The sequence below is a fragment of the Rousettus aegyptiacus genome, unplaced genomic scaffold (assembly GCF_014176215.1).
Source record: "Rousettus aegyptiacus isolate mRouAeg1 unplaced genomic scaffold, mRouAeg1.p scaffold_m13_p_6, whole genome shotgun sequence".
Classification (NCBI taxonomy): domain Eukaryota; kingdom Metazoa; phylum Chordata; class Mammalia; order Chiroptera; family Pteropodidae; genus Rousettus; species Rousettus aegyptiacus.
Genome location: NW_023416309.1, coordinates 80,068,261 through 80,086,121, shown reverse-complemented (window position 1 = coordinate 80,086,121; position 17,861 = coordinate 80,068,261). Strand labels below are relative to the sequence as shown.

The window sequence follows — 17,861 nt, the reverse complement described above, 5'->3', positions numbered from 1 at the left end:
GGTCCTCAGTGTGCATGGAGACCACGTATAGATCCAGCTGTGCTGCTCTTCACTTTCTCACACTGGTGTCCTCTGCACATTCAGGGACCCAGACACCCCCAGCAGCTGGCAAGATGAGTTCAGGCCACTTTCTGGATGGCCTGCTTGCCTCCTTGCCCCAGAGTCCAGCTCCTTGGCAGGGGTCAGAGGAAAGAGAACTGAAGCCTCTCTCTCATCATTCAACTTCTAGGTGTCTCTCTCTGTCTCTCTCTGTTTCTCTGTCTCTGTCTCTTTGTCTCTCTGTCTCTCTCTGTCTCTCTGTCTCTCTGTCTCTCTGTCTCTGTCTCTCTGTTTCTCTCTGTCTCTCTCTGTCTCTCTCTCTCTCTCTCTCGATTTGGGTACCCTCATTATTTCTGAGCTGTACAGCTTGCTGCTTGCCTGGCTCTGCTCCCCCACCCCCATCTGCAAAGTGTCAATCAAGCCATCAGATGAGCAGTTCAGCCTTACATTCTCCACGGCTCTGCCCCAGGACATGAGCCACAATTGCTGACATGCAGCAGCATGGTGTAGGGCTGTGGCTCTCCCTTTCATAGTCTTCTGATCCAGAATGGGTGTTAAAATGGAATTTGAGGGGGATCGCTTCTCTCTGCCTCCCCCTGTCAGGACAGCCTCAATGACAGGCAACCTCGAGAGAGAGGGGAAACCTTCAGAAGTTGATTTGCTTTTCATTTTAAGGTTGGGCCATGGACAGTGTCTGCTTTCGGAGGAGCCGTTTGAAATTCTTAACAAGCAGCATAATACTTGAGTCCAGGAATCCAGGACAAGCTTGTGAAGTAGGGATGGGGAAATGGAATTGTCATTTTATCTCTGAAGGGATATTATATTAAACAAAGGAGAGGGGGACTAAGAGCTGCTTCGTGGCTCCCCTGGAGGATGAACAATAAGAAATGTCGGGGGGCAGCAGGAAGAACTGAGATTAGAACAAAGAAAGCACTTGCCCAGGCCCTGGAGCCAGTGACCAGGGAGATCTAAAGCATCTGTGCCCCAGGGGATTTCTCCTTTTACAGATTGTCAATGGAAACACAATTTTTATAGAATATGGAAACTAATGAGCATAAACTCAATTACCTCGCCAAATTCTCTCTATCTCTTTGATAATGCACACACACACACACACACACACTCACACACTCACGCACACACTCACACACAACTCGCAGTTGTGATCCATGTGTCTATTTGTGTTCTGCTTCTTTTCCTCAGTGTGATTTCATATACACATTTCTGTGGAGCCCACAGTCCTCGCACTTGTCATTTTGAATTGCTACATAGTATTCCATTGTGTCAATGTGCCATTGTTTGTTCAGTTATTCCCTGTGGCTGGGCTGTTTCTGATTTTTTATATTATAAGAGCACAGCTATGAATGTCTTCAAACAAATGTCTTTTTCTTTCTTCGGATATTTCCTTGGGGTATAGTTCCCCAAGTTAAGTTTCTAGGTCAGAAGTTTTGAACAATTTTACCATTCTTGCACACTGCCCCAGCACTTTCCAGAAGGCCCAGACAATCTGGGTTGCCACCTTATTCTCTCTCTGTCCCTACAGCACTAACGACATCAGATTTTATTATTTTTATTTATTTTTGCTCATTTGATAGCCACATAATCATGCCTTGAAGTTATTTAATTCCCATTTCTTTCATTGCTAGTGAGACTGGGCACACTTCCATGCAGATTTACTGTCTGCTTTTCCTTCTGCGTAAACTGTTTATCTCCTCTGACATCTTCTCAAGGGAAATCCGGGGGCTGACCTTATATATTTACATCAAACCTTTACATACTTAAATAGTACATTTTTCTCCGCTATGTCTGCCATTTTTTACCCTATGGGAGCTGTCCAATTGTGAGGTGGATGCTATCTCATCCCATGCGAGTTAGGGGTGAGGTGGAGTTGAGATGACTTCCGGATTCCAGAGTGATTTTTTTTTAAAGGAAAAAATAAAGCCATTTGTATGGCACCCCTTTTCTGGGCCCTTATATTCCGAGGAAAGGAAGGGCAAGGCTGAGAGGACAGCTCATTGCCAAGGTCATTCAGGGGTGAGAGGATTCTTTGCTGGGGTCCGGCCACTGCACTGAGGCTGGGCAGCACCCTGTGGTCACATGGATTTCTCAGTCCATTATTTTCTTCCACTCACAGTATGGCCATGAGAGAAACAGCAAAATATTCAAATAAAAACTACCATGGAAAGTTCTGACTATTTCCCAGGATAGCACAGCGGTCAAGGAAACAGGTTCTGGAGCAGATAAACCTGGGTTCATATCTCAGTGCCCATGTTTAGCAGGGTGAGGTATAACCTCTCTAAGACTTAATGTCTTTGGCTGTAAAGTGGTATTTCGGTTATGGCTGCATTAAAAAACTACCTCAAAACTTAGTGACTAAAAATGACAATTGTTTTATTCTGTCTCATGGTTTTTTAGGTCGGGAATTCAGATGGGGCTTGGCTGGGCAAATCTTTTGTTCCATGTGGCATAAATTGGGTCACTCAGTGGTATTTAGCTGGTGGCCGGGTTGGGCTGGGGGTCCAAAATGGCTTCATTCTTATGTCTGGCTCTCCATCTAGTCTCAGGGACCATGCATGTGGTCTCTCCCAGACCTTTAACATGGAGGCTCGGGGTTCCAACAACGAGCGCTTCAAGACAAGAAGAGGAAGCTCAATCTCTTAAGGCCTGGGCTAGAAAGTGTCCCAGTGTCATTTCCGTCACATTCTATTGGTCTAGGAGTCACAGAGCCCGTGATAGGAAGAGTGACAAAGAATTTGGGGCCATCTTTAACATGCCATAAGTAGGGATAAAAATACTTATGCCGGGGACTATAAGGATCGAATGAGACAATACATGCAGAGGCAGTTTTACCGTGAAGCTAATGAAACTTCAACCACGGGGCTCCTTAATTGCATGGTCTCTTCCAAATCCTAGAACCTAATTTTGTATTCATAATTTTTTTTCTTTTCTTAAAGAGGCCCCCTAAATTGTATAAGAATCAGGCTCTATCAATGTTGGCTCTGTCCAGAATGCATGTGGAAGTATTTACTTAGTACACTGCGTGGCCCAGAGGGAACACTCACTATAGGGCCCTTCCATGCCCAAGGCTGGCACCTAGTCCCCTGTCTGTGCCTCAGGAGAAGGCTCTTCCTCTTACTCTGTCCTTTCCATTTGTTAAGGATAATTTCTTCTTCTCCTTTAAAAAAAAATGAAAGTAAAACATGCTGGGAATAATTTCATAATCACAAAACTGCCCTCTCAATTGGCCCCTCCGTCTCTCCCTGATCTCACCACCCACCAGGGAGGTGGACTTTACCCTGGGCATAGTGCCAAATTCTTAGCTGGCCCTCTAGAATCTCCAAAGGAAATCAGGCTGAAGAGAGGGAAACCAGCAGGGGGAAGCAGCATTCCTGGTGCCCAGCTTGGTCTAGGAGGCATTGAAATTCCAGGGCCGAAGTCCCAGAGACAAAGATCATAATGAGACAGGAAGGTGGCATAGGAAGGAGCCCATTTGCATGACAATAATTGAGCCAAGAATAGAAAGCTAGAGGGATGCAAGGGTGAGGCTGGCAGCTGAGCTGGGCTAAACCTCACAAATCAGACTACACAGCTCTGCTCTGCAGGGGAGGCGGAGGCTGAGCCCTGCGCCAGATTTTGGAGGAAGGAGGAGCAAAGAGAAGGACACAGCCCCAGGGGATTGTGGGAATGTTGACCAGGCTGGTCATTGCCCTACTCTTCCTCTTTTAGCCTAGAGCCTACTTTGTTTGCCTTCTCCTCTGCGTGTGGGCTCTGTGGCTACGGGGCTGATTTAGTGGGCATCATGGCTGCTCCGAAAGATTTCTATGATGCCATTGTGATTGGGGCAGGCATCCAGGGCTGCTTCACTGCATACCATCTGGCCAAACATGGAAAGAGGGTCCTTTTGCTGGAGCAGGTACTGTGTCCCCTCTGCACTCCTGACCTTAGGAACTGTCTCTCTCTCCCTCTAGAGAGGGTTTTCCAAAGCTAGCAGGCTCAAGGCCAAAGGACTGGATCATCACAAATTCTGTGCAATTTGTAGCTGAGCTGTCTGATGTGTTTCATGACAATGCAAAGAAAGTTCTACCCTCCCTAAGTCCCACATTGGGTTTCTAGGCACATTTCCTCTTTTTACTACCCCAGTTTCTGCCCTTGACCAAGAAGTGTTCCCAAGTTCTGTTCTCTTCTTTCTTATCACTCAGCCTCTTCTTCTTTGCCAAAATGGTTGATCTGACCTAGAAAAAGAATCAATTCTGTTTGGGGTAACCTTAAGTAAAGACAGTTTTGCCCGGAGGCAAAGACCGATTTGTCAGCCTCAGAGGTAGGGTTCATCCCTGTATATTCCTGGCCTCTCACCTTAGAACCCCGCAGAAGCTTCTGTTTTTTCTGCCATTTCCAGATAATAGCAACCTCTTTCTTTGATACACAGGAATAAGACTTAGGTCTTGCTATTTTCTTACAGAAAAGGCGTTCCCATGCAGTGCAGTCTACAATGACCATTGCACATGCTGGTAGGCCTGTTTATCTACAGGGTCCTTCCTGGGATAGGTTTACCCAGCCTACTCTCTGAAGGTTTCTATCTTCTCATTCTGCTTAGAGCTATCCAGGTTAGTTTTGGTTTATTCTTCTTGGTACTGAACTGGAGTGGTTAGAAACCTTTTTCTATTTATCAGTTTTCTCAAAGCCTAAGGGATTCTTGGTTCAAACTTTTAGGAAACTCTTCATCTTTTTGCTAAATCTCAAGTGGTTTCTTTGTCCTGAGTGATCTTAAACCACAGAGAAATAGTCAGCCTGTTTTCTTGTCCATAAAATGAGGGGCTAGACTAGTATGATCTCAAAGATTCTTTCTAATTCTGCTTCTCTATGAGTTTAAGTGAGATAACATAGCGGAAGGATGACTGAAGACAAACTAACAAAGGGACTTTGGGATGTGAATGATGTTAGCAAAAAAGGAAGCTGAGTTAATGATATGAAGAACTCTGTTTTAATAGTCAGAACTTGGTCATAAAGGGAGAATGTATGGAAATATTTGAAGAATAAGTGCTCTTGATTGACAGCACTTGATGAACTGGTTTCTAAAGGGAGGGGCAGGCAGTGCAAGGGGTAATAGCTTCTCTTATTCTCCACTTCCAGTTCTTCCTACCGCACTCCCGAGGAAGCTCCCATGGACAGAGCCGGATAATCCGAAGGGCATATCCTGAAGACTTTTACACCCAGATGATGGATGAGTGCTACCAGATATGGGCCCAGCTGGAGCAAGAGACTGGAACCCAATTATACAGGTTTGGATAGGAGGAGGAATGTCTTGAATCATGGGGCCTGGTGCTTCTAGTATGTGAGGGGCCAGTGCCATGAACAATTGAAACGCAATGGAGGGACGCAGGGTCTAGGGAAGTGCCATATGCATAGAAGCATTCTGCTCCCTGTCACTAGATCTCTCCACAGTTCCAGTTGGCTCCCTCTAGGCTCTGAGTTCCAGGACTGGGTTCAGACCATGTGCCCAAGGCTAGCAGAGGTTGTATCTATATCTCTGTGGAATCATCTGAGATTCTTTTAGGGCAGGGACTGATACAGAAAAGGAGGCTGCTGTCTTGATTCTTTATATTCCTACTAATATCATAACCTTTCATACTGAGTGCAGCTCCCAGAGTGACTCCTATAAATCCATTTCATTCTCTCTGAATACTTCTTCCCATAGGAAAAAAATAGGGATGCTTCTCAGACCCCCATTGCTTGCTAGAGAGTGAGCCTGCAGCTCTTTCCTTATTGCCCTCGTGGCTCTCTCTAACCCTTAAGACCCTCTCCTCACTGACCTTTCGAACACACATGGAGAAGAAGGCAGACAACCTGCGAGGGAAAGAGAACTTTAAACACCCACCCCGGTTCCCTTCCCATCTTCTCTGTGGCTTTTAACTGAACTTCCTACAAAACTCTGGCTCTACCCTACAGGGTGGCAGTTATTTTAATGGCCAGGAACCAAGAGGTTACTGTTCTGTTGCAGAAACCCCATTAACTCAAGAACAAAGTGAAATCCATTATGCAAATAGAGCTAGGGCAGCTAATTACAGATTTATTCCAGAGGCAGTTAATGCACCCAGCACCCAAATAAAAGAGCATGTCTTGCTGAGGGGTGGCTTGGCAAAGGGACCCCTCTCTGTCAGCCATCTGTGAATACTGCTGAGTATCTTGTGCTAAAAGGCCTTGGAGGGCACACTTCTTCCCAGCAGACAAGGAGGTGACTAAAAGAGATATTAGAAGAGTCTGTAATCTTTCAGATGGAAGATGATTCTGGAGTCAGACAGGCTTGAATGTGCCTTTGTGCTCTACTTTTTACCAGCTGTGTGACCTTGGAAAAGTTTCTGTATCTCTCTGTGTCTCATTTTTCGCATGGGGGTTTTGTGAGGATTAAATGAAACTCTTATGAAATGCTTGGCACAGTGCCTAGAGCCTTTTAATAAATGGTAGTTCCTTCTACCTATTCTGGGCCAACCGTGTCCTATCTCCATTGAGCCAGGGAGAAAAAAGGGTGGGAGGAGACACATGGAATGCAGCAACCGTGGACATCATGGGGAACGGCTGCTGGAGTGGGAGAGAGGAAAGGGACCCTTGGGAAGGAGATTTTCATATTCTCACAATCTTCCTTTTTGGCAAGAGGATAGGAATTTGGAAGGACTCTGGAACCAGGCAGTCCTGGCTCTATATAGCAGCTCTGACACATTTAGCTGTGTGATTTAGAGCAAGTTGTTTAACCTCTGTGAGCCTCAACTTTCTCATCTGTAAAGTAGGGGTAATAATACCTATTTCATGGGGCTATTGTGAGGATAAGTATGTAAAGGGCTTAGAATAGTTAGTACTTGACAAATCATCATCATCATATACTCGCTGCTTATTGTAAGAAACTAAGGATGTTCTAAAAGTCCTTGATACATGTTAACTCATTTAATTATCCGCACAACCATTAGAGGGTTGCTACTAAGTAGTCAGGGCCTTAACCTGTTAGTGTAAATCACAGACATCCTATACTCTTAGTTTAGAGCAGGGCTTGACTATTTTTACTGTAAATGGCCACATAGTAAGTATTTTAGGCTTTGCAGGCATATGGTCTCGGTTGCAACTATTCAACTCTGCCAATTACTCAACTCTGCCACTGCAGTGTAAAAGCAGCCACAGATAACATGTAAACAAATGAGCATGGCTGTGTTCCAATAAAACTTTATTTATGAACATGGAAATTTCATATAATTTTCATGTCATGAAATATCCCTCTTTTGCTTTTTATCAACCATTTAAAAATATAAAAACCATCTTGGCTTGTGCAACAGACAACAAGTGTCAGACCTGCTTTGGTCCCTGGGTGGTAGTTGGCTGGCCCCCTAGTTTAGTTACTTTGTGCACTTCCTGTCTCCAAACAAGTTCATGGCTAAATCATCCCAGATCAGAAGACTACTGTGCATTTACAGACAAGGACACATCATAGACTTTCTTAAAAGGCCATTCTGATGTCTCATAGCCTCAATTATGGAAAGAGTAGAGTGAATATGCTTTGAAAAATATTTCAAGTCCTATAGAGTGCTAGGTGTTATTTTTTTAAAAAATATTTTTATTAAAATGTAGCTAACGTACAATATTGTATTAGTTTCAAGTATACACCATAGTTATTCAACTATACCTGAGGAAGTGATCGCCATGATAAATCCAGCAACCATCTGACACTGTATGATGCTGTCACAATATTATTGACTATATTCCCTGTGCTGTATATCACATCCCCATGACTTACTTGTTTTATTTTATACCTGGAAATTTGAACCTCTTATTCCCCTTCGCCTTTTAGATATTATTATATAACATCATCATCATCATCATCATCATCATCATCATTGTCATCGTCGTCGTCATCGTCAAGTCCTTTCTATGGCTAACTTTATTTACTCAGGCATGCTAATTTATTTGGTGCTTTTACTTAGCAGGGACACAGAACAGATACTTCCCATTCAAATTCTTTTAGCTTTTGTTCTTAATTCTGATTCTCTAAATGATTCATCATCTTTGTGGTTCTTATTCTCCTAGGTTCTTCTGGAAGAACCAGCACAATCATAATTTAATTGATAGATATGAATGTATTTACTTAATGCTATTTGATGATGATTGGAAAAAAATAACACCTTCAGGAGTTGGTAGTTAAGGTGGTTGTCCAATTCTTTTTATTCTGTTCTGCCGCTTCCTGTGACAGTGGCATACTAAACATGGGTGAGCTCAGGATATTTGCATATATTCTGGAAACAGACTGTGACACATGTGTCAGATCACAAGGTCTGAATCTTTTGTGATGTGTACAGCCAGGATGCTGATAGCAAGAGCAAATCCCAGCTCTGTGGTCCCTCTCTTTCCTGCCCCGCCTTTTCCCTTTGAGTCCTACTATCTAGCTCCTGACCTGGGCTGCCCCCGCTTAGCTGACAATATCAGACGAGATCACAGCCGTAGGCTGTACAGCTGCTGGCAACCTGGTGGCCCCCTCCACAGCTGCTGCTTCCTGTGTCTGCGAAGTGTCTGGCTTGTCAGCCACATCCCCTCCCTGGAGCGGTCTTTGTTAACCAATTCCACCTCGGCCCACTGAGCAGAAGATGAAACGCCAAGAGCTCCTTCAAAACCAACGAAGACAGCAGCCATTACCAAGTCCCTATTAGAATCCTTTCCCCAAGGTGACTCTGAGAGCTGGCTTGCCTGGCACTTTTAACCCAGAGAGGAGAAAGCTGGGATGGGAGATGGTAGATGTGGGGAGAGCTGTCTGCCCCTCTTAAATCCTCCCCACTCCATTCTGCCTCCTGTCCTTTTATAGTAACTAGGGGAAATCCCTAATCGCCAACTTCCCACATCATGTCTGTGGCTTTAGTTGGGACATAGAGCCAATGAGACCCTTGGGAGGAATCTTTGATTTACCTCTTCCTAGTGCTGGATCCAGCTAGGATTGGGAAGAGGGTGCAATTCATAACAAATGCTCTGCACTCAGCCGATGGCATTCTGGGAGTGGGATGCTGTGTGCTTTTCAGGGTTCCCTGACCACCCAAGCCTCACTTCAAGGTGACTTCTTTCTAGGCCAGCCCTTACCAGTCATTTCCTTTTCTTTCAATGCCCTTGTCCCTTCTCACCCTTCTCCTTCCCAAATTTTGTATCCTAGGTCTGAGCAAAAAAAGAGGAGAGGGAGGCCCAGAGCACGGGGATGAGAAATTGATTCAGAATGAGCAGTCTGTTTGTTGGGATCTAGGAAAAGCCATTAAGAAAATAAGCACTTAAATGATTTTCAATCTGCCCATGGAAGTCATCTATCTTCATACTGAGGGGAAAAGGCCCATTCTCCAATCCTGGTTTTGATTGACTGATTTCCAATTCTCTAAGCATTTCCCACAGGAGCCTCTCACCTATCTCCCATAATGATAGGGCTTTGCATTTCCAGGCAGCGTTTTACATTTATTTCTGATTTGCTCATAATGGTCAAAAATCTCTCTCCAATCCAAGGCATTTCGCCAGCAGTGCATGGTTTCCCTCAGGCCAAATAGCTCAGCTATGATCCACGGAAAATGAGAATTTCCCAAACGCATCTTCGGACTAGGGGAGGGTCCAGCATCACAAATTCAGATGGAAAATTTCTCACTGTTAGATCAATATCTGGGCTAAGAAATAAATGCCACAGGGGCAGAGAGCTGGAGCAAAATGATTACGATCAGCACAATTACATTCACCGGCAGAATCAGCTCGCTGATTACTCCTTGGGATGGGGAGCTCCCGCTTCATCCACCACAGGATGGCTTGGGAATGAGAACGTCACTCAGCATTTCATAATTTGACAGATTTGCTCGTTGTCTTGGCACGAGTTCATTTTCTCCACAGAGTACATTCCTGTAAGAGTTCTTATTTCTAGGAAGGGAGAAAAAAAGGAGGGAAACTAGGAAAGAAGGAAAGAAACAAGAAAGGAAGGAGAAAGGAAAGGAACTAAATCTCAGTGCATATGACAGATGGAAGGCTGGCATATTGCAGGTGGGGTTAGGATATGCTGCTCTGGAATTTCCTGGCCAGGGATCTGACAGTATGACTGCTAAGGGTGAGGGTTAAGCCAAGTCTTTCACAGAATTCTTCCCAGCAACAACCTCATTGGGCAAAAAAGGCTTAAGAACATATGCCTGGGTGACTTCTTAATTACCTTGTTGACCAAGAAGATTACTAGGCAAGTTTTCATTACCTGAGGACCTGAATCTGAAGTTCTTTTAGGGACCACAGGAAAAAGACTGTCTGCTGGCTCGTGGGGATTTCTCCAGCATCCTTCTCCAGTTTTGATGAGGCAGAGGCACTCATTGCTTTCTCACCAGCAGTGAATGCTGGGTAGGCGGGGGCCATAGCAAATGAATTGGGCACGCTGCGCGGCTCTGTGTACTGACACCAGCCTCGGGGCCCACTGTGGCCCTACCCCCTCCCAATCTTCTCTTTAATCCCCCCAACCAGATAATGTGGGATTTGGAAGCGTGTAATATCCATGAGACTCCATTATAGGCTATTATGAGCTTTATACGCAGTACCTGGGGGATGTACCAGACTGATGCTGGCCACTTCGGCTGCTGAAACGAAGAGGGACAACAGGAATGGTTCCAAGAGCCAAAATGACCTTTCCATTGTTTAGATCAGTTTCCACAAAAAGGGAGCTTTGGGTTATTGTGACAGAGAGATAGAAAGCATTAAAGAGAAACTGCTTTCACTCTCTTAGGGAGTGAGAAGCATAGAGGGAAATATAAAAATTATAGAATCACTGAATTAATTGTTGGGGCCCTAGTAGCCCATCTACAGGTGTTTCTGCATGAAGGTGCTGTTGGCATTTGGGTGGGATCTTCCTGAGCACTGCAGGTTTAGCATCCCTGGTCCCTGCCCACTAAATGTGAGTGGCAACTGCCAGGTATTATAACAAGTGGAAAAAATGTCCATGCCATTTCCACATGCCCCAGATCAGGGACAATACCACTCTGGTGTGGAACCACTAATAGTCCAACAGATCTGTTACAGAGGAGAAGTCTGGGTCTTGGAGCAATGAGCAACCAGAGCAAGGTCACAGGGAATGCCAGGACTGGAACCAGAGCCAGCTCTTCCAATTTATGACCCTTTCCGCAAAGCAGGTACCTTCTGGAAAGGAACCGAGATACAGACAGACACCCAGAAAGGGACAAAAAATTATATGACAAGAAAAGGGACAGGAAAAAGAGGGTAAAGAATAGAGATGAAAAGAGTGAATGGGATCAGGGGACAGGAGGAAGGGGAAGACATCACATCAAATTCATTGAACACCTACTTCTTTCTAGGTGTGGAGATAAAAGAAAAGACTTAGGATCTCTGCCCTCAATGTCAGGATGGATTCTGAGAAGGGGGGATGAAGGATAAGAAAACCTATACACAGTGAGAGCCAAGGGCAGACTTGGGAAGGAGCTGGAAGCCAGCTCATAACGCTGGGACTCTTACGACAGAATCTAGATGACTTTACTTGTTTTTCTAACGTGATGCTGGGTCACTTCTTGATGCCTGGCCCTGGGACCCTTGCTGAAGAATGAGAGAGAATGGCCCAGGGCCCTGACACACACCTTCACCCGGGTGACTTTGTTTTTGTTTTGTTTTTTAAACAGGCAGACTGGACTACTGCTGCTAGGAATGAAAGAGAATCCAGAATTAAAGACAATGCAGGCGACTTTGTCTAGGCAGGGGATAGAACACCAATGTCTTTCATCTGAGGAACTGAAGCAACGTTTCCCCAATATTCAGCTGACCAGGGGAGAAGTGGGGCTCTTGGACAAGTTCGGAGGAGTTCTCTATGCAGACCACGCCCTCAGAGCTCTCCAGGTGATATTGTGCAGTACTGCGGGCAACATGCCTAGTCTGGGCATCCTGGGTTCCAGTCAGCCATCCCCCAACCCCCTGCTGGATGAGGTCTTTTGCCATGCCAGCTTAGGCTTGACCTTTGGGCAGGGCACTTTTATATACCCTGCTAGGCCTTGTCAATACGGGAGAAGAAGTCTAGGTTCTGCCCTAAGTGAATGACTCTTTCTCCACAAAGGTGAACCAACCACATACATAGCCATTTACCCTTCCCTACTTCTGCTCTTTCAGGATGCAATTCGACAGCTAGGAGGCATAGTGCGTGATGGAGAGAAGGTGATGGAGATAAAACCAGGGCTACCGGTCTTGGTGAAAACCACCTCCGAGAGTTACCGAGCTGAGAACTTGATCATTACCGCAGGTCCTTGGACCAACCAACTCCTCCGTCCCCTGGGAATCGAGCTGCCTCTCCAGGTGAAAGGAACTGGGTGCTGGAAAAGAAACTTTGAAGTCAGATGGACTCATATTTGAGTCCTGGGTCTGCCGCTTGCTAGCGGACAACTTTGGACAAATTCATTCACCTCACCGAGCCTCAGTTTCATAACCTGTAAAATGGGGGATAGGGATGTTGCAGAATTAAATTAAGTAATATATATAAAACCCTCAGGAGATGGCCTGGCCTATAGTAAGCACTCAGTAAAATGAGGTATTATTAACTCCTGGAGGGAAAAAAGGAAGGCCGGGTATAGTTACGAGAGAAGACTAAGAATGGGGGAAGACATAGAGATTCAGAGATTTTTGTGCACCATGACACAATGTAACATGTAAATGACGTGAGACTTGGGTGGAAAAAAAAAAAAAAAAAGATGGATGATTTAATCAGGGCATCCGGGCTTGTATTGAAAGGCTATAGGACCCCAGAAGAAACTGTTGTTGTTTTAAAGTTCCCTGGCTTTCCCCCTTTATTTCCCATTTCCTCTCTCTGCTTCAAGACCTTGCGGATCAATGTGTGTTACTGGAGAGAGAAGGTTCCTGGAAGCTATGGTGTGTCCCAGGCTTTTCCATGCTTTATGGGCCTGGGCTTCAGCCTAGCACCTCACCCTATCTATGGCCTGCCTTCCAGGGAGTACCCAGGGCTGATGAAGGTGAGTGAAAGGCTGAGAGAAGGCTACTAGGGGCCCATGCAGATTTGGGGAAGCCGCTGTAACTTCCCTCATCAGATTCCATCAAATCCTAGTGGGCAGCAACTACTTGCAAATGCAAGACCCATAGTTGTCCTGAGGCTCAGCAAAGGGAGCCCTTCCTTTGCAAACAGAGTGCTGGCGGGGACCAGACAGCTAGGCAACCTGGCGTGGCAACAAGCAGCATCTGTCAGGAATGGGGAGGGCTGGGATGATGAATGGGGGGCATTCTGTGTACAAGCCTGCCCCTGGGCGGGGCGGGTATGGGGAAGGCTGGCCCTCACAGCTCACACTGCTCTGATTGGGAGCCAGGTCTGCTATCACCACGGCAACAATGCAGATCCCGAGGAGCGGGACTGCCCCTCAGCATTCTCAGACATCCAAGATGTCCAAATCCTGAGCTGCTTTGTCAGAGATCACTTACCTGACCTACAGCCTGAGCCTGCCATCAAGGAGCACTGCATGTACACGGTAAGGGTGCAGGCAGCTGGGCCAGGCCTCTCACAGCCCTGGAGAACAAGGGAAGGAGACAAACAGACCCTGAGCTGCTCAGGCCAGACTCTGTTTGACCCCTGATACAGTGTGTGACTTGAAACAAAGGAGTTCATTTCTGTGGGTCGGTTCACCTCTAGCATAGAGGGCCCATTAGAGGTTATTCATATTCCTTTTCATTAGGAAACTAGGCTTATGCCTGGCAGTCCTTCACAATGTTTCCCAGAAGGGCTCTAAAAGACTTTTTGGCAAGACATTTTAGTTGAGCAGGCCTTAGGGACAAAGAGAAGAGACAGATGTCAGCAGGGCCTGAGGCATCTTGGCTAAGTTATTTTACACGCATTAACTGAGCACCTACTGTGTTCATAGCTCTGTGCAAGAAGAGAGGCAGATGGACAAATGAGAAAGTCTGGGATACCCAAAGAGGGAACTGGCACGAAGAGAGCATTCCTATGCTGAATTCCTATTCTTTCTGGAAAAAATTCCAGCCTAGTCTCCTCCCTTCTGAGCCTGTAGTTCTTCTTCCTCTATCCTCGGAGGACACAGGTGTGATTGTTTCTTTCTAGAATACTCCTGATGAGCACTTCATTCTTGACCGACATCCAAAGTATGACAACATTGTCATTGGTGCTGGATTCTCTGGTGAGCTCGAAGAAGGGGAGCTGGGGTGCCTTAAAGCTGAACTACCTCAGTGCCAGGCAAAGTGCCGTTTTCCATGCTCTTAGCTGGCTAGATAGGGGCTAAAGCCTAGATACTGAGTGTATAAGGGTCTGGCAGGGCAATCGGAGAAGGGGTACTCGTAATGGGAGGCAACTTCTGGCTTCGAGATATGATCAAGAGAATCAAGCCTATCTGGGGACTGTGCAGAGGACTTCCAGAGGGCCCAGCCCTGTCTCTGAGGATGCTTGACAACCTGTTTTCCTTTTTCTAGGGCATGGATTCAAGCTGTCCCCTGTTGTAGGCAAGATCTTGTATGAATTAAGCATGAAATTAACACCATGCTATGACTTGACACCTTTTCGAATCGGCCGCTTCCCTGGCATAGGCAAAGCTCACTTTTGACCCCTAACCAGCAGCCTCCCTTTGGTGCACAGGAGCTGGGAATAAAGCCCTTTGCTGGGGAAATCTTCTCAGATGGAGAAAGTGGCTGTGAGATGTTCTTTTCTCCTGGTTTCTTGAGTTCCCAGTAAACACCAGATGATTGAATTTACCTTCTTCTTTTCCTGGCCAGCTCCCCAATCCCAAGACTTTTTTCTTTTTCCTTCTCTCTCTCTCTTTCTTTCTTTTTCTTTTTTATTTTTATTTTTTGCTTCCAGAAAGTCAATCAGATATTCTATAATCACAGAAGAGCAAGGACCTTTGAGGTGGATGCTTAATGATGAAGGGACATAAGGGCTCAGGAGACAAAAGCAGTTGCTAAGATTCTCTTCGCTGGGGCATTTGATGAACTTAACATGGATTTTACTGAAGCTGTCCAGGGGATGGTAAACAAGATGATTTGTAGATGATTGCTGCCCTTAGAGTTCCTTTTACTAAGACTAGTTCCCTTACCCTCCATCGCAAACTCTCATAAAATCTGGCTCATCTTGGGCACGCAATAAATGTTTGTTGAAAAAATGTGTTGAATAAACAAATAAATTATGGCATTGCATCAAAGTCTGTGCTGGCTTTATTTTCCATGTGACCTCATTTCTTCAGAGTTTAATTGTTTAAATCAGCACCACATAATCCATTACCCTAGGAATTCTTGGGGGTCTTTATCCTCTTGATGCATTATATACTCTCTTTTTCTGGATTCTTTGTCTGGTTCTCATCCTCTCTCTGGTTCTGTAAAGAGGCTCAGTTCCAGTTTCTCATTAAGGTGTATTGTCAGGTCCTTATGAAGATGGAGCTGTTATACCAGAAAGAAAGAGAGACACACTTGCTTAGAAACCCTTTTCAATGTTTGAATGTTAAATGTGCCATTTTATTATCATTAGGATTGCTCCCACTTAATGAAACAGCATTAGCACTGAGTCAGCTGGCCTCCTTGCACTAATTGCTTTGAAAGGGAACAGGCTCATAACTACCCCAGGGTGGGAGGAGAGGTGAGGGGTGCAAATAGGGACTCAGGCAAGACTTATCACACTCAGATAAAACCCAAGGAGGAAGATCTCCAGACCAGGCCAATTTGACCCAAGAGAAAGGAGTTAAAGTGCTCTGGGGAGGGAAAAACTGGGACTGTGGGGAGGGGGGTGGTGGCAATGGAAATGTTAGGAGAAGTCACTGAGTGGGGAAGAGTGAGAAATGAGAATAAGAGTTCCCAAAGGAGATAAAGCAGAGAGGAAGTTACTCTTCAACTGCTGTGCCTATAAGGCCTAGGCACATGGATTAGCACTGATTTCTCCAGGGAATTATAAAAGCCAGCCGACCCTAGCAACTCTATGCCAAGTCTGCTTTTTAGGTACTCTCGGATGGTTCCCTGAACCTCATCCTCTGTAAAGTGGGAATAATCATCATCATCATCATAATCATATCTATAAAATGGGCATAATACCACGGTATGGATGAACCTTGAAGACATAATGCTAAGTGAAATAAGCCAGATACTAAAGGACCAATATCGTGTTCAAAGAAATAGAAAGTAGAACAGTTGTTTCTAGGGGCTGGAGATGGTGGAAATAAGGAATTAATGTTTAATGAACACAGAGTTTCAGTTTGAGAAGATAAAAAAGTTCTGGAGATAGATGGTGGGGATGCTTTCACAACGTCATGGTTTAACACATCACAAACATAAACATGGTTTAAGTGAATATACTTAATGTCACTGAACTGTACACTTTAAAATGGTTAAAATGGTCCATTTTATGTTATGTATATTTTACCGCGATAAAAAAAATGGGAATTACAATGTCAACCAGCTCTACTGGAGTATGTAAGAATCAAATAAGATCATTCAGTCATTTATTCATTCAATACGCAAATATCGAGCTTCTTCTGTGTGCCAGGCACTGTGCTAGGCACTGTGGATGTATTCATGAATGAAACAGATGTAAAACTCTGCTCTTGTGGCATTTACAGTCTAGTGAGGAGAAGAAATGTGAATGATATGTATACATAAATTATATCATACGTTAGAAGGTGACAGGCGCACTGGGGAAAAACAATAGGGTGAGGAAGATAGAGAATGCAGGGGTGGGGCTGCCCTTTTTGATGGTGGTCAGGGTAGGACTCATTATTGAGAAGGGGGCATTTGAGCAGATTCGGAGGAGAGGGAGTATGCCATGCAGGTATCTGGATATATGTAAGAGAATGTGGTAAATTGTAAAGCAAGGTATTGTGTATGTGAGAGAAAAATGAGGTACAGAGAGGGATCAGCATAAGATCCAGCCGGCTCTTGAGATGGTAAAGTTGGGGAGAACCACTCCAGGGTTGGATGTTAGGAATCTCTCTCTCTTGTTCCATGGCTGCCCACAGATCTCTCTGCCTCTGCTTCTCTCCATGCCACCCTCCTCCCCCAGCCAGCTGCAGCTCCCCTTCTAAAATATCCAGTCTAATTCAGCTTGCTGGTGACAGCTAAAGGAGGGGACCAATGTCTAGAGGAAGCTGAGAAAGGACAAGTGGGGGATGCTGACAAGCCCTGCCTAAGCAGGCTAAGGCCCTTTACAAATGAGCCAGTGTGTCCTAGAAATAGAGTGCAAGGAGGGACAGGGGCATGAAGGATAGGACGGGTGTTGTAGGAAGGATATGGTCAGGGTCAAGTGGAGAGAAGCGGGAATCGAATAAGAAGAGACTGGCAATGTGCAGGCCAAGAAGGCAGTCAAGGACCTCCAGGAATGCTGCACACCCCAAAACCAAAGGAAGATGGTCCCGAATGCCCAAGTGGGGGAACTTAGCGTTTCTTATTGGGGGTGGGGTGGAGTCATAGAGGGGAAGAGAAAATGTAGGGAACAGTCTATGGGCATAGAAGAGAGGACAAACCACTGTAGAAGGGGTCAGAGGACACCATAAGGGTTTAGTAACATTGAAGAATTTGCCCATACAGACCCACCAGCACTATTTCCCTGCTTCCCTTCTGCTTCAGTGTGGCCAAGCATCCCCCCTTTCAGGCAGACACGACGTATCTTCAAGATGGAAGAAAATCAAAATAAATCGAGCAGGCAATGAAACCTCTGGAAGGGCAGCTGAGGTCTGCACGGGCTGCAGGAGAGAGATAAGGGCAGCGAAGAGAAAGAGGCCAGCATGGTTGCCAACCAGACTAAGGAAGACAGAGGCAGGCTAAAAATAGATTGGGGGTAGGGAGGGAGGAGAGCTAGTCCAGAA

The 17,861-nt window shown here is 45.4% G+C and overlaps 1 protein-coding gene across 2 annotated transcripts; it reads left to right on the top strand.

Moving 5' to 3' along the window:
* Nucleotides 1-3,502: 3,502 nt before the first annotated feature.
* PIPOX (pipecolic acid and sarcosine oxidase) lies at nt 3,503-15,210 on the top strand. Of its 2 annotated transcripts, none has more exons than XM_016139026.2 (8): nt 3,503-3,952; nt 5,170-5,318; nt 11,697-11,910; nt 12,178-12,360; nt 12,879-13,031; nt 13,380-13,538; nt 14,126-14,201; nt 14,491-15,210. In XM_016139026.2, exons 1-8 carry the CDS (start codon nt 3,839-3,841, stop codon nt 14,619-14,621), a joined length of 1,179 nt encoding a protein of 392 aa, XP_015994512.2. In that variant the 5' UTR covers nt 3,503-3,838; the 3' UTR covers nt 14,622-15,210. The 2 variants fall into 2 exon arrangements, with proteins under 2 accessions (XP_015994512.2, XP_015994513.2); XM_016139027.2 differs by lacking the exon at nt 3,503-3,952 and adding an exon at nt 4,527-4,643.
* The last annotated feature ends 2,651 nt before the right edge of the window (nt 15,211-17,861 follow it).